Source organism: Protopterus annectens, chromosome 1.part0 (assembly GCF_019279795.1).
Source record: "Protopterus annectens isolate FY-2018-M chromosome 1.part0, PAN1.0, whole genome shotgun sequence".
NCBI classification, from domain to species: domain Eukaryota; kingdom Metazoa; phylum Chordata; order Ceratodontiformes; family Protopteridae; genus Protopterus; species Protopterus annectens.
The window spans coordinates 73,354,594-73,371,535 of record NC_056725.1 but is presented as its reverse complement, the minus strand read 5'-3'; the positions used below and the strand labels follow the sequence as shown (position 1 = coordinate 73,371,535).

The 16,942-nt window shown below is 42.8% G+C and overlaps 1 protein-coding gene across 1 annotated transcript in view; it reads right to left on the bottom strand.

Moving 5' to 3' along the window:
* LOC122800290 (vasodilator stimulated phosphoprotein) overlaps positions 1 to 16,942 on the bottom strand; it is a 1,035,406-nt gene that overhangs the window by 329,828 nt on the left and 688,636 nt on the right. The window contains exon 7 of the mRNA XM_044073000.1: positions 5,271 to 5,389. Within this exon, the coding sequence (XP_043928935.1) occupies positions 5,271 to 5,389 (119 nt within the window). The remainder of the gene's footprint in view (positions 1 to 5,270; positions 5,390 to 16,942) is intronic.

Sequence of the window (16,942 nt, the reverse complement as noted above, 5' to 3'; positions counted from 1 at the left end):
GCCTGCAGAATTTTTCTTGCAGGGAGTTGGGACTTTGTTGTCATCAATTGAAAATACTGAGTCAGTTGTCCTTGTTTGTCTGGCGTGAGATAAGCCATCTGGGCCATTGTATTTAAGCTGGAACCCAGGAATATTATCTCTTGTGAGGGCACTAGTTTTGACTTCTTTTCGTTTACTATGTACCCTAGGCAACTTAACTTTTTTACAAACGCCAGATGCTTTAGAAGAATGTCCTTGCTCTCCGCTTGAATCAGGCAGTCGTTCAGGTATGGATATATTTGAATTCCTTTTTGTCTGCAAAATGCAATTACTGGTGCCAGGCACTTTGTGAAGAGTCTGGGCGCAGTAGATAGGCTAAAGGGCAGTGCAGAGAATTGGTAGTGCATTGACCCAGCTAGGAATCTGAGGTATCTTCTGCAATTTTGTCTGATAGGGACATGCAGGTATGCCTCTGAGGTCCAAAGTAACAAGCCAAGCTTTCTTGCCCAACATGGGAAGGAGCTGCTGTACTGTGAACATTTTGAATTTCGGAACATCCAGGTAAGTATTTAGAGTGGAAAGGTCTAGTATGGGTCTCCAGGCTTTGTCCTTTCTGGGGACCAGGAAGAGTCTTGAGTAAAATCCTTGTGTTTGTTCCTGCTGTGGCACTTTTTGCATAGCTCATGTCCATGAGGGCTGTAATTTGTTTTTGTGCCTTTGCCCATTGATTTTGTGGCAGGTCTGGCATTCCTTTTAGCCTTGGTAAAGTGTGAAAGTGGAACCTGTAACCTTGAGACACAATATTCAGCACCCATTTATCTTGGGTGATTGCTTGCCAGTTTTGTGAAAAAAGTGCTAGTTTCCCCCCTAAGGGAGCTGCCAAAAGGGAAGAGTTTGGCATTGGAAGGGGAAAGTCATTGGGACTGTTTCCTGTAAGGTTGTGACTTGTCCTCACCTCCTTTTGGGGTTGAAGCACCTCACTGTCGTGGGTCTGTAAGAGTCTTGGGGCTGAGATCTGCCTCTTGGGTGTCTGTATCTGCCTCTTTCTGGCATGTCTGACACTGGAAAGGACCAATATTTAGTAGGCCAATTCCTGCTAAATCGTGGTGGCTGTACCTGTAAGAAATCCTTCACTGTTTGCATAGATTTTGCCTTATCCTCCATTTTCTTTAATGCAATAATTTTGCCTTAACATGATCTGGTGAACTTTATTCCTTTAACCAAGCATGCCTTCGAATCACAGATCCTGTAACTGCTGCTCTACAAGAAGCTTCTAATGAATAAAAACCACATTGGAAAGTACGCTTTCCCACTTGTTCAGCTGCATGCAATAAATCCTGCATTTCCTTAAAATCAGGTTGTTCTGCACTTGTACTCATTTTCTGACTGAGACAGTAAATATTGTTGATATTTAAGCATGTGAAACTGGCAGTTTAAAGCCCTCACTGCTAAAGTTGCAGAGGTGTAAACTTTCTTCCTCCATCTGTCTAATGTTCTAGAATCCCTGTCCAAGGGAACTGGATTTTTAGCCGTGGAGGCCTTTACCCTTTTGGGACCCTGGGAAATAATTTCTGGGTCAGCAACAGGGTTTTTATAAAGAAATTTGAGAGAGTCAGGGACTCTGTAGTACCCGTCTGGTTTGACGGGAGCAGGGGGTAAAGAATCTGGATTTAAACTGGATTCAGAGAACACGTCATCCAAAATATCCAACACTGGTGGAATAGCAAGGGGCCTGTGCTGAGGCAATAAAGTCTCTGAGCCTTTTCTTGGATTCTGAGTAATCCTGGCCCTCCCAATGGAAATGCTCCCTCATGGTATGTAAAGTATGGTATGTAAAGTTTCCCCAAAAGAGTAATCCTCAGGAGGAGAGGCTGAAGGAACTGATTCTTCAGCATTAGAGTCCTCATAGGGGGTAAAGAGTATCCCTGGTCTGAAGAGGAATCAGAATATATAGAAACCTGGTCAGAGAAATCATAGTCTGTATCCTGCCTAGGCCTTTTATCAGGAGGGGGATGGGAACCCCTGTTCAGAGTAATTAAGTCTTCGGCCATTTTGAGCATCTGCTTTTTAGGCATGGAGGCCTGTCCAGGTGAATGCTGTACTTGCTTCTTTGTCTTTAATGTAGTCTTAGACTTGGCTGTAAATGCAATGGTAAGTTGTAAAGGTCTGAAAACACCCTCAGAAGCAGATGCCTGCTCAGAGGCTCCGGACCCATCTGAAGGGTTAGCCTCCGTAGGCCCAACACCTTGAGTATCCAGAGGCCTAGGCACCTCCACGTGGGAGTCTGTCGCGGCCTGTGGCTCTGAGGTAGTGGGTGTCAGGGGCTGCGAAAGCGCCTCACTGAGAACCGGCGACTGGCCTAGAAGAGGCTTCGTTGTCAGTTTTGGGCCTCGGATGCCTGTCCTTATCTTTGCGTTTTTTGTGAATTCCGGCCGTCCGTTGTTCCGACAGCATGGTATAATTAAACCTTCGGCCAAAGTAATGGCGAGCAAAACCAAACCGACATTTAATAGTGCGTTTGTTAAATCTAGCACAAAACCGACAACTAGTGACGTTGTGATCTGGGCCTAGGCATGGAATATAGTAAGAATGAAAATCCTTATGAGGTATTTGCTTCCCACAAGAAATACAATTATTAACTTTTACGGACATCTGTCTGAAGCAAGAAAAAGTTTCCCCAACGGGGTACTTAGCTTTATTGAAGACTTCGGATCTGAAAATCAAATCGAATTTGATATCTCAGGAGTTGGCTAACCGGCACTTGCGAACGGCTTTTGCTTCGGGCACCGTGCGGCAAGAAAGATTGAAGAAAATGGCGTTGGCTGCTTCTTGCATACCCCTGACGCACTGACGTCAGGGAGGAGACAACAGCAACAGACGCTGGACCAAGACTTTGGAAATCTGGCCGACTGTGGAACCGCCTGACGGCAGGATAACCCAAGTGTAATGACTGCAGCAGTGAAACACGATGAACATCTATAATTACATGAATTCTGCTATGACCCTAATGTGTTGATATTAGTAGCTTTAGTGCTTCCCTATCAGACAGATAAAAAGAAAGTAGAGGGGAGGGACACCTATCCTGAAGTTCTTAACAATGAAATGGAAGATCTGTAACTGATTTATAGCCGGCACTGCTATAAAAACACAATGCTGGCAAATGAAAGAAGTGTATATGAGCATGTGTCTTCATGCAATAAACTGCTTCCAATCCTTACTGGGGACTGGCACTTTACTTTTAATGTGAAGCATAACACACTATAGTACAGGACACTTGGGGTACAAATTGGCGAGATAGAGAGAGATGGATAAACTTACACCACCACAGTCAAATATGTGTTGCTAGTGCACATGTATGAGTAGATGTAAAAAAGAAACCTAAAATCTAAGTTTGTGTTACTGCCCAAGATTTTAATCTCTAGTATCATATTATTCACAGTACAGTAGCAATGTGTCAAACAGTAGAGAGTATTAAGTAGGACTGGTCAAAATATTTTCCCCCAGTCTGAGAACTTAAAGGGGGATTCTTGTAATTCACTAGCTTCATACCCAGTTTTGTGTGAACTAGGTCAAATGCAGCTTTGGGGTGAAAAATTAACTTTTTTGCATGTAAACCAACTGATTCTACTGTCATGGATCCACAATGTTCCATCCTCCCTCCAAGAGAAGCCCTTATACTAAGGAACACAACAGTGTATGCCAGAAGTTGCACAAGAAAACACTGTACTTGCAAGCAGGCATACAAAATACCAGTCAATTTTAAAATGCTAAAGTACTAAGCAAACTCTGGTGATGTAAAGAGAAAAAGTCCGACCTACAGCTTGAATGCTTGACTGAGCTTGACAGGAAGGATGGGTGTGACCATCTCTGTGGGACGGAGCACAGCCAACCCCAAGTTGTAGCAATCCATTGGATGAAGGAGACAGAGCCATGACCTGCAAGTGCGTGTGTTTGGGGGGTGGGCATCCATATACATCGCAGCAAGACACCAAATGGGAGCCTTTGGCATAGAAATGCATGGAGGCATGTAATTTGATAGGGGAAGGGATTGTGACTCCTGTGGCGATGTGGGTTGTACACAGCCTCTGCCAAAGGGAGGGGCTAGGACAAAATAACAGATGTTGCTGGGATGTCTATGGAATATTAGCATCCGCGTGGTAGAGCATCATACATAATTTGATAATTTTTCATTAAGAGGTTAGAATCACATTCCTGAGGCTGTCATTTACATTATCCGATATGTTTGAGGGAAAACATAGATAAAAAGAAAAAGGAAATATAAAGTGAGACTTCAGGGACATTTACATGATGTTTCACCTTACAGATGTGAAATCACTGATGTTTCATATTACAGATGTGAAATCACTGTAGTACATGTAAATACTATGCAAAATAGTGAAAAGCATTAACTTCTAGAGAAAGTAACTAGGAACACAGAAGTAGCTTTAATAAACTGTTGAAGGAAAAAGCAAAACTGATTTTAAAGTCTGATACTCTTATCTTAAAAGGCTTAATGATATTAACCCATTTCTTAATTGATTAGATGTTTTATTCTTATTCAGTATTTACAGTCTATTTTTAATGGATTGAAGTCCCATGAAGACATCATGTCAAAGTGACAAACATGAAAAGTTTAATCTAAATTAGGGTGGCGTAGTGGTGCAGTGCTTAATGTTGTCACCTCACAGCAAGAGGTTCTCCAGTTGGATTCTCACCTGGGGTGCCTTCTGTGCAGAATCTGCATGTCCTCCCTGCGTTCGCATGGGTTTCCTCTGGATACTCCGGTTTCCTCCCACATTCCAAAGATATGCTTCTGGAGTGTTTCTCCCTGGGCCTCCGCTGAAAATAGGCTCTGTTCGAGATGGACTTCTCCGGTCAACAAATGTTAAACAAATAAATCTTTTACCCTTCTTAGTTTCTACTTTCTGCCAAGTTTACAAATTAACTACATGCAAATCACAGTAAGCACCTTCTTCAACTCTGATCTAAGCAGACGTCTAGTATAAAAAGAAGACCTCAATGAAATCAGTCTGGTTTTCTGCATAGTTTATTCTAATTTATTTTACATGGTAAACCTGGCAATTCTGATGGATTCTAATAGTTCTGTAGCAAAATGCAGTAACAAAATATATCAGTAACAGTTGCCAGCTGTTTAAAAACTTTTGACATCCCCCAAAAATGCATACACAGTTCAATAAGAAAAAGTCTTTGATGACCTATGCTTGACCTTCCTGGTTTAAATTTGTCTACTGTGTGCACATAAGTAGTTTATAGAACACTGCGCTCTGTACCTGCGTTGGAAACTCGCCTCTCCATCTGTTCCCTCTCTAACTGCTCCTGACGTTGCTGTTCTTGACGCAGCTGTTCCTGACGAAGTTGCTCCTGACGTTGCTGTTCCAGCTGCTGTTGCCTGCAGGACATTTCCAAAGAGAGCTGTATTATTTATAATAAAACTGCAAACAGTTCACCATTACCTGCTTTTGGAAATGGACTCTGATACAGAATGTGTCACAAAACAGATTACAGGCTGTAACATTTGTTCCATTTTTAAATAAATGAATAACTACATGTGAATGATAGTACATGGTTTTGCAAAAATTACTTGCTTGTGCATCACTACTTATTTTGTTCAATAAACTCAATTCACTGTGATACTTTTACTACAATATTTAATTTTTTTTTTTTTGTTACTGAAAAGTAGTGCAAGAGGATGGTTCTGCAAAACAGGTAGACAAAAAAGGAATTGAAGGAATGCCCAAAGAGAAAGATGCAACTAATTAGTAAAGAGGCTAGGTATAGAAAAGTCAACAGAAGTGCATTACAGAACCAGAATGGCAGTATGTTTATGTTTCTCATTTTATGAGAAATTGAAGTCGATCTATAAAATGTTTTGGTTAGAATACAGGAGTACACAAACAGGACTAATAACTTGAACAAACACTAGTGTTTATTTCTTAGCCAGCAAAGAAAGTCTGACCTGGCTCTGTAGTGGCCATTTGAATGAGGAAAGTGCACATTCAAACAAACTGGCAAGAGCAGAAGCAGAGGAGCAATGCTCAACATGGAAGTGCATTTATCATGCACCAAGGTTGCCATCCTTGACCTTTCTGTGGGAAAGGAGACACCATAACACAAGTTTATCTAGCTACTTTCCACACCTGATGCATTTAGTACCTACAATGCAAATCGATTCAGACATGTTAGAAAAGCTGAGCTTTGAAGGGACCCTGCCACTGTGAAACACTGGAGAGCAGCAGCTTGGGCAAAGGCATAGGAGGCAAAGGCTTGTGGATAATCTGGGCAAATGGAGATCAGATGAATAAAACACCAAGTTGAAAAAAAAAGTGCAGCTCTTCAGCAACTTAATGATATTCACGAGCCACACAACCATGGCAATAATCCAACTGCAACTCTACATTGATTGTTTCATTTTACTGTGGCTTTGAAGGTGTTCCTAGTTTAACAAAAAAACATTACATGGATGTCTAAGCAGGTCATTTTTTACATACATTTGTTAAGTAGGGGGCACGCTTCAAACAACTACACCCTTACATTACACATTTCAGAGGAACACGACAAACTATAGACACTTCAAAGATAAATGTATAAACATGATTATGTAAAAAATGCCCACTCCTAATTCAGTCCAGAAACCGGCCAGACTTACTACTAACTCCCATATCCAACAGCACTCCCATCTGTTACATGAACAGAAACAGAACTCCGCCATCTTATGGACTATATGTATTCAACACATACCATGTCAAATGAGCCATCAGACTCCACAGAAAGGGGTATGCAAATGCAGACAGGGTACAAAAGTAAAAGTATATACAAAACAAAATGCGTTTAATTTTGGAGGGCACCATTACCCCCCCACCTCTAGCACAAGCTTAATACTATTTTTCCTGTCTCAGTCAGTAGGGAAAGAAAAGCATTTCTAGGACAAGACTACAAGGTGCAATATTACAAGGTGCAATATTACAAATTGATATAACAAACTGAAGATCCTTAGGCAGATAACATTTTACTGTTAGCTGCTGTAATAGAACACTGGTATCCCACCTGCTCTCCAAACAGGGGCGTACTATAGAAGGAATGACAAATCATATCATTAGCAGTGCTGCAGTATGAGAACCATTCAAGTATCACAGCTGAGTAACACTGACTAAGATTTGGCAAGGTCTGTTTTCTGTACACAGTACTAAATGTCAGTACAATTTGCTCATTCAGAAGTATGGAATTCCGAACAAGCCTACCAGTTTCACAGTATACTACTGTTACCTGTGAAACAGGACTCGTAGCGTACTTTTACATAAAGTGCATAATACATCCAAATTACTAAATTTAAAAAAATGCTGATTTTGATATTTAAAAAACTTATCTTCTGAATGACCCAGAAGAAATACGACTCCTTTAAAAAATAGCACAGATTAAATACAACAGTATGTTTTGCATCTGGGGATGGAAAGGAGCTCCCCTGTACCCCTTAAGGGATGACAGTTAAGCTGGAAGAACACATCGTCATTGGTCTCAACTTATTTCAATTGTTCCACTGACTTTTGCCTTGTGGTGAAGGGACTTATGCACACCAAAGAACACCAGACATATGTCATCAAGTCCTGTATTCAGGACTGCCCCTGATGAATATGCTCAGAGTTAAGGGGGCAGACAAAGATCAATCAAAAGGAAGGACCTCAAGATTGTCCAGTATCAATCTAAGATGACCCTAGTTAGCCTAGGTTCCATACCCATGAAGCCAGAAATGAGGGTGATATGTTAGTAAACATCTGGTAGCTGTAACTAGGTCAAATGCAACCAGACATTTCTATATGAAGCTGTTTTGTGGGCTTAAGAATTTAAATCTGAAGGGTGTGGGTTGTGTGCACAGGCCGCTGGGCCCATAGGACTGCAGAAGAGTAGAGTCAAGCAACCCAGAGAGGAAACTCAAAACGGATTTATATACACAGAAAGTACAGTTGGGTACACTTACCATAAATGTAGATGTTAAGAGTGCATTCACTGTTGCAGTCATTACATTTGGGTTATTTGCTTGCAGGTAGCCTTCAGTCGGCCTGATTAACAAAGTCTTGAGTCCTGCGTCAGTTGCTGTCCCTTCTTCCATGACATCAGGTCGTCGGGGGGGGTATAAAACATGCAGCCAACACCATTACATCAGTTTTTCTTGTCCCAGATGTCAGGTGCCCCCCAATGGGAAGCAATTAAATAGAAAAGTACAATGATATACCTCCAACAAAAAATCAAATACACCAAAAAGGCTTTTAAGCATAGTAAAGGAAAGTAGAGGTATAGCCAAAAGTCAGGGGGATGGAAGGAGGGGTAACCAGGACTGCAACAGTGAATGCACTCTAACATCTACAATTATGGTAAGCATACACAACTGTACTATGTTTTCATGTTTCACTGTTGCAGTCATTACATTTGGGTAGATTCCCAAAGCTAAAGATGGGGGGAGTTTAGATAGCATTAGGACCAGCTATAAGGCCCTGCAAGACTGCAGTGGCAAAGCCAGCTCTGGAATTAGAGAAAACTGGCAAATGGTAATACTTTGTGAAGGTATGTACAGAACTCCAGGTAGCAGCTTCTAGGTTGTCTCTGGTAGAGACACCCCTGAGAAAGGATGTAGAGGTAGATGCAGCCCTGGTTGAATGGGGTCTAATCCCCTGTGGGATAGGCTTTCCGTGGTGCTTATAGCATGAATGCAATGACCTATCCATTTAGAAATGGTTTGCTCTGAAATAGCCTTCCCCTCTGCCCCTGCAGCAAATGCCACCAGCAGTTGTTCACATTTCCTTTGAGGTTTAGTCCTGTCCAAGTAGAATCTAAGTTGTCTGTGCACATCTAAGGAATGCAGTATCCGTTCCCCTTTGTTCTGTGGATTGGGAAAGAAGGTTGGCAAATGAATGGACTGATTAAGAGCCACACTGGATACCACCTTGGCCATGAAGGATGGATTGGTTCTGAGGGACACCCTGTCCACATGAAAGATGATGAAAGGCTCCACTGCCATAAGGGCTTGTAATTCAGATACCCTTTCTAGCTGAAGTGATTGCTAAAAGAAAATCTGTTGTCCAAGAAAGAAATTTTAAGTCCGCAGTAGCAGCTGGCTCGAAAGGAGGTAGAGTGAGTTTCACCAAAACAAAGTTAAGGTCCCAGGCAGGGGTTGGAGCTCTCCTGGGTGGTCTCAAATTTTTGGCCGCTCTGAGGAACTGCTTGAACAGTGGATGGGGAGGGTTCTGTGTTATAATGAGCTGAAATGGCTAAGGCGTGGATTTTAATGGAGGAAAAAGACAGGCCCATGTGAAGCATCTCAGTTAAGTATTGTAAAATCTGAGGTAAATTGGGCACTGCTGTGCTCATCCCTTGAGATTGGTTCCAGGAACAGAATCTTTTCCATTTTTCAGCATAAGATTTTCTAGTACTAGGCCTCCTTGCCTCTAAAATGATATCCATCACAGGTTTACTGAGGGATGGTAAAGGAGAGATTATGTAATTAGCCAGGCTGCAAGATTCAGTGTTAGAAGCTGAGGGTACAAAATCTGGTTCTCCTGCTGGGACAACAGGAAAGGAGTCTGAGGCAGGTGCCATGGGGATAACAGTGACACACTGCGCAGGAGGGGGTACAGTGTTGGCATGGCCAGTCTGGAGCAATCAAAATCATCCTTGGTTTGTCCTGTTTGATTTTTAGTAGTACTTTGGAGAGCAGAGGCAGTGGGGGGGGGGGGGGGGGGGCATAGACTGACAGGTTTTTCCAGCTGAAGGACAGAGCATCCACTTCCCAGGCTCGTTTGTGGGGAGCCCTTGTGCAAAGCGTGTCCAACTGGTAGTTCTGGGGAAGAGGCAAATGGGTCTATATCTGGGCTCCTCCAATTGCTTGTCCATATGTTGAAAATCCTTGGTTCCAGTTTCCACTCGTGTGAGTCAATGAGGTTTCTGCTTAGTCCATCTGCCAGTGTATTTAATTTTTCTGTCAGGAATTGAGCTTGTGGGTGCACTTGGTAGCTCAAGGCTGTGTTCCACAATGCCATGGCTAGTCTGCAGAGGGGGTAAAAATGTGTACCCCCTGCTTATGTACCACATAACAGTGGTGTTGTCCATCTTTACCATTAGTTGTCCTGGAAGAATGTGGTCCTTGAAGGCTGTCAGAGCATTCTGTACAGCTAACACTTCTTTTTGATTGATATGCAGGTGCATTTGACTTTGGTTCCATTTGCCCTGAATGCACTTCCCTGCCAAGTGAGCCCCCCCATGCATAGTCTGATGTATCCGTTAGGGTTTGGGCGGCAGGGGGTGGTGTGAAAGGTAGTCTCTTATTTTGGTGGCAGGCCTCTGCCCACCAAAGGAACTCTAGGCATAGGCAAAGTATGATAGGAAACATTGCTTCTAGATCCTGGGAATGTTGACACCATAGGCTTTTTAGATATCACTGTAGTTTCCTCATATGCAGTCTTGCATATGGAATTAGAAGAATGCAGGAGGCCATGAACCCCAAGGCTTGCAGCACGTCTTGCAGACAGCAAGGTTTTTGTGGCCACTTGTTTGAAGTAGGTTGTCAAATTAGTTTGTTTCTCTGGCATGAGGTAAGCCATCTGGGAAGTTGTATTCAAACTTGTTCCAAGGAATACAATTTGTTGACAGGGTATCAGGTGAGATTTCTTTTCGTTTATGGTGTACCCCAGACAGGTTACAACCCTTTGTACAAAGGCCAGATGATTCAAAAGTATGTCCTGGCTTTTTGCCTGAATTAGACAATTGTCCAGGTATGGGTACATTTGAATATCTTTGCCTGCAAAATGCAATAACTGGAGCTAGGCACTTTGTGAATACCTTGGGCACAGTAGATAAGCCAAAGGGCAGTGTAGAGAACTGATAGTGTGTGTAGCCTGCTTTGAAGCAAAGGTATCTTCTGCAAGATTCCCTGATTAGGATGTGCAGGTATGCTTCTTTTAAATCTAGTGTTGCCAACCAGGCGTCTTTGCCTAGCATAGGAAGTAACTGGTGAAGAGTCAGCATCTTGAATTTTGGAATCTCCAAAAAGGTGTTTAGAGTAGACAGGTCCAGGATAGGACGCCATGAATTGTCTTTTCTGGGTACCAGGAAAAGTCTTGAGTAGAAACCTTGTCCCTTTTCCTCTTCTGGTACCAACTGAACAGCCCCAATGCTTAAGAGAGAAAGTACTTGTTTTTCGGCCTCTGCCCACTGGTTTGGGGTAGGTCCGGCCATCCGTTTGGTGTTGGTAACATGTGGAAGTGAAATCTGTATCCCTGGGACACTATTTAAAACCCATTTGTCCTGGGTAATGAGCTCCCAGTTCTTTGTATGAAGAGCAATCTTTCCCCCCAAACGGGCAGTCAGTTGATAAGTGCTTGGAAATTTTAAAAGGAAGTCATTGAGATAGTTTACCATGGGGGGAGTCTTATTACTCCCAGATTTGGAAGTGGAGGCCCCCCCACTGCTTAGTCTTGTGTGTCCCCGGGATTGAAACTTGGGGCTCCTGCTGTGTCTGGGTTTGGCTTGAGAAGACCTGGAAGTAGGGCCAGTGCCTACTAAATCTAGGAGGCTGAACTTGTAAGAAATCTTTAACAGTTTGCATAGATTTAGCTTCATCTTCCATCTTTTTAAGAACTTCCTCAGCCTTGTTGCCAAACAGGCGGTCCTGACTTAAGGGAGAATCCAACAATTTAGCTTTAACATGGTCAGGTAAAGATTGCTCCTTCAGCCAAGCATGCATTCTGAGCACAGACCCAGTAACAGCAGCCCTGCAAGCGGCCTCTAATGAATCAAAACCACATTGCAAAGTATGTTTTCCAACCTGTTCAGAAGAATGCATTAAATCCTGTAATTCTTTATTTTCCACATAATCAGGAATCAACACCATTTTCTGTTTAAGCAATCCAATAACATGTTGCTGATACTTTGACATATGAAACTGGCAGTTTAAAGCCTTAATGGCCAAGGTTGCAGAAGTGTAAACCTTCTTACCCCATCGATCCAGCGCCCTGGAGCCTCTATCAGAAGGGGTAGGATTTTTAGCAGTAGAAGCCTTAATGCCCTTGGGCCCCTGAGAAATGGTCTCTGGAGCCACAATAGGATTTTTAAAAAGGAACTTATGTGACTCAGGGACCCTGTAGTATCTGTCAGGTTTTCTGGGAGCAGGATGCAAGGCCATCAGTGGCCAAACTAGATTCCGAAAAAGCATCAACAATGTCTAGTACAAGAGGGAAAGCTAAAGGCCTATGCTGAGGCAGAAGTAAGAAATCCCCGAGCCTCTTTTTTGAATCAGAAAAATCCTGGCTTTCCCAGTGGAAATGCTCCCTTAGAGTATGTACGGTTTCACCAAAAGAAAAATCCTCTGGAGGGGAAGCAGAGGGAATAGAATCCTCTTCATTAGAATCCTCACAAGTAGATAAGGGCAAATCCAGATCATCAGAAGAATCAGAAAAAATAGAATCCTGGTCAGAAGATTCATAAACAACAGTCCTAGGCCTCTTAGAAGCAGGGGGGGGGGGGTTGGCTACCTCTGATTAGAGTTATTAGATCTTCAGCCATTCTTATCATTTGTTTTTTTAGGCATAGAAGCCTGAGCGTCATTTTTTTTGGCATGGTTCGAGATTTAGGCCCAAGTAAAGAAGGAGACGTCTGTTTAATATGCAAGTCCATAGGCCTGAATACACCCTCTGAAGCCGGTGCCTGCACAGCGGCTCCGGAACCATCCAAGGTAGAGATATCTGTGGGTTCCATAGTTGAAGCATCTCGCGGCATACCGGACTCCGAATGGGTCTCAGTAGAAGTCTACGAATCAGAAGTATCGGATATCAGGGGCTGCTAAAGCGCCTCACTGAGTACTGGCGAACTGGCGACTGGCTTAGGAGAAGAGTCGTCGGCAGTTTTGGACCTTGGCGGCCTGTCTCTGTCTTTATCTTCGCGTTTTTTTCGTAATCCCAGTAGTCATATAAGTGATGACATTTCTGGATAATTAAACCAAGAACCGAAATATTTAGAGGCGAAAATATACCGACAACAGATAATGTGCTGATTAAATAAAGCACAAAACCAACAGCAAGGTACGTCGTGGTCAGGGCCTAAGCAAGGAATACAGAATGAATGAAAATCTTTATGAGGTATTTGCTTTCCACAAGTAATGCAAAAACTAACTTTTACTTACATCAGTAAGGAGCAAGAAAAAGTTTCCCCAACAGGGTACTTCTCTTTAGTTGAAGACTTCGGTTCTGAAACTTGAAAACGAAAATTTCAGGAGTCGGCCGACCGGCACTTGCAAACTGCTTCTGCTTCGGGCACCGCACGGCAAGACAGACTGATGTAATGGCATCTGCTGCATGTTTTATACCCCTGATGACCCGACGTCATGGAAGAAGGGACAGCAACCGATGCAGGACCCAAGACTTTGTTAATCAGGCCGACTGAGGGCTACCTGCAAGCAGATAACCCAAATGTAATAACTGCAACAGTGAAACACGAAGAATATGAACAAATTATCTGTATGGAAACAGAGTCTGGGGCAATAGGGGAAAATAGACAGAATATACATGGACTTTCTTCTCTGCAAGGCATGGGTTCTGGGTCCAGACTTGATCAGTGGAAAGTAGTGATCTCCATCCTACTTTGCAGTTACACCTAAAACAGCCCAGGGTGTATGAAGGGATACTTGCAGCCCACAATCTGAGACCATTGTGGATGGAGTTTTTTTTATTTTTTTTCCTGTGTACGAGAAAGTTTCCTCGGTGCTACACATGTTGCAGAGAAGGAAAAAGTACAGTTGTGTACACTTACCATAAATGTAGATGTTCAAGTATATTCACTGTTGCAGTCATTACATTTGGGTAATCTGCTGGCAGGTTGCCCTCAGTCGGCCTGAATAACAAAGTCTTGGGTCCTGCTTCGGTTGCTGTCCCTTCTTCCATGACGTCAGGGGTATAAAACATGCAGGTGATGCCATTTTCATCAGTTTTTCTTGCCCCAGATGTCAGGTGCCCCTCAAATGAGGAGCAAAAAAAAAATAAAAAAAACAAATAAATAAATAAAATAAATAAATAAATATATATATATATATATATATATATATATATATATATGTATGTGTGTGTGCATGTAATTTAAAACACAAAAAAATATACCTTCAAATAAAAGCAAATACAACAAAAAGGCTTTTCAGCATAGTAACAGAAAGAAGAGGTATAAAAAGAGAAAAACGGGGCTGGTGGGTAGGTAACCAGGACTGCAACAGTGAATACACTCTAACATCTACATTTATGGTAAGTGTACACAACTGTACTATGTTCTTTGTGTTTCACTGTTGCAGTCATTACATTTGGGTAGAATCCCAAAGCTATGGCTGGCAGAATGGAATTATACAGCATTAGGAGCAGCTATAAGGCCCTGCAGGACAGCAGTGGCAAAGCCTGCTCTGGATTTAGAGAAGAGAGGTAAATGGTAATGCTTGGTTAATGTATGAACTGAGCTCCAGGTAGCAGCTTCTAGAATGTCTCTGGTAGGAACCCCTCTGAGAAAGGCTGCAGAAGTAGATACAGCCCTGGTGGAATGGGATCTGATCCCCCTGGGAACAGTTTTACCATGATGCATGTAGCAGAAATGAATACAATGGCTTATCCATTTTGAAATTGTCTGCTTTGAGATAGCCTTTCCCTCCACCCCTGCAGCAAATGCCACCAGTAGTTGCTCAGATTTTCTAGGAGATTTTGTCCTGTTCAAGTAGAATCTTAGTTGTCCGTGTACAAACAATGAATGTAGAATGCACTCCCCCTTGCTTTGTGGATTTGGGAAAAAAGTTGGCAGATGAATGGTCTGATAAGAGTTACACTGGACACTACTTTAGGCATAAAGGATGGATTGGTCCTGAGCGCTACCCTGTCCGGGTAGGAAATAATAAAAGGCTCCACTGCCATGAGAGCCTGAAGTTCTAAGATCCTTCTAGCTGAAGTGACTGGTAAAAGAAAAGCTGTCTTCCAAGAGAGAAATTTTATGTCTGTAGTAGCAGCTGGCTCAAAAGGAGGCAGGGTGAGTTTTTCCAACACAAAATTGAGGTCCCATGAAGGAGTTGGTGCTCTCCTGGGAGGTCTTAAATTTTTGGCCCCTCTGAGATACTGCTTTAACAGGGGATGAGAAAAGAGGGGTGGCTCTGTGTTGCAATGAGCTGAAATGGCAGAAGCGTTGATTTTTATGGAAGAGAAAGATAGGCCCTTGTGAAGCATCTCAGTTAAATATTGCAGAATCTGAGGAATACTGGGCATTGCTGTGCTTATTCTTTGTGATTGGTTCCAGGCACAGAATCTTTTCCATTTGTCCGCATAAGATTTTCTAGTACTAGGCCTTCTAGCCTCCAAAATGACATCCATCACAGGTTTGCTGAGAGATGTAACTGGTGAAATTAGTTGATTAGCCATGCTGCAAGATTCAGAGTTTGGAGCTGGGTATGTAGAATTTGAAAGTTCTGCTGAGACAGTAGACAAGGTGTCTGAGGCAGGTACCACGGAGGAAGGTGTGACATATTGCGTAGGAGTGGGTACCAGTGTTAGCGAGGCCAGTCTGGAGGAATCAGGATCATTTTTGGTTTTTCCTGTCTGACTTAGTAATACCGTGGAGAGCAGAGAAAGAGGGGGAAAAGCATAGAATGATAGTTTTTTCCAGCTGAAGGATAGAGCATCCACTTTCCAAGCTTTTTTGTGATGGATTCTTGTGCGGAATTTGTCCAACTGATAGATCTTTTTGCCTCACCCCAAAACTATGTCTGGGCTCCCCCATTTGCGTGTCAACATGCTGAAGATCTGTGGATCCAGTTTCCATTCGTGTGGGTCCATAAGATTTCTGCTTAGTTCGTCTGCCAGAGTATTTTGCTTTCCTGGCAGAAATTGAGCTTGTAGATGTATTTGATAAGACAAGGCTGTGTTCCACAGGGCCATGGTTAGTCTGCAAAGGGGGTAGGAGTGGGTACCCCCCTGTTTGTTTATGTACCACATGACTGTGGTGTTGTCTGTCTATCAGTAGTTGTCCTGGATGAAGAAAGTCCTTGAAAGCTGTCAGAGCATTCTGTACAGCTAGCATCTCTTTCTGGTTGATATGCAGGTGCATTTGATTTGGGCTCCATTCGCCCTGAATGCATCTCCCTGCCAGATGCGCCCCCCCAAGCATAGTCTGATGCGTCTGTATTCAGGGTTTGGGTGGAAGGGGGTGGAATGAATGACAGTCCCTTGTTTTGGTGGCAGGCCTCTGCCCACCATAGTAACTCTTGCTGTAGGGAAGGAATGATAGGAATCATTGCTTCTAGACTGTGACAGTGTTGACTCCATAAGCTTTTTAGATACCATTGAAGTTTCCTCATATGCAGTCTCGCTTATGGAATTAGAAGAATACAGGAAGCCATGATCCCCAAGGTCTGCAGAATTTGTCTTGCAGATAACTGGGTTTTTGTGGCCACTTGTTTGAAGTCATCCATCAATTGGATTTGTTTGTCTGGCGTGAGGTAAGCCATCTGGGCAGTTGTGTTCAAGCTTGCACCCAGGAATGTAATTTTTTGAGAGGGTACCAGTTGTGATTTCTTTTTCGTTTATGGTGTACCCTAGGCAAGTTAGAAGCTTTTTTTTTTTTTTTTTTTTTACAAACGCCAGATGCTGTAGAAGTGTCCTTGTTTTCTGTCTGAATTAGACAATCGTCCAGATAAGGATAAATTTGAATGTTTCATTGTCTGCAAAATGCAATTACTGGTGCCAGGCACTTTGTGAAGACCCTGGGCAAAGTAGATAAGCCAAAGGGCAGTGCAGAGAACTGGTAATGCAAATAGCCTGCTTTGAAGCGGAGGTATCTTCTGCAAGATTCCCCGATTGGGATATGCAGGTAAGCCTCCTTTAAGTCTAGATTTACCAACCAGGCATCCTTGCCTAGCATAGGCAGTAACTGTTGTAGAGTC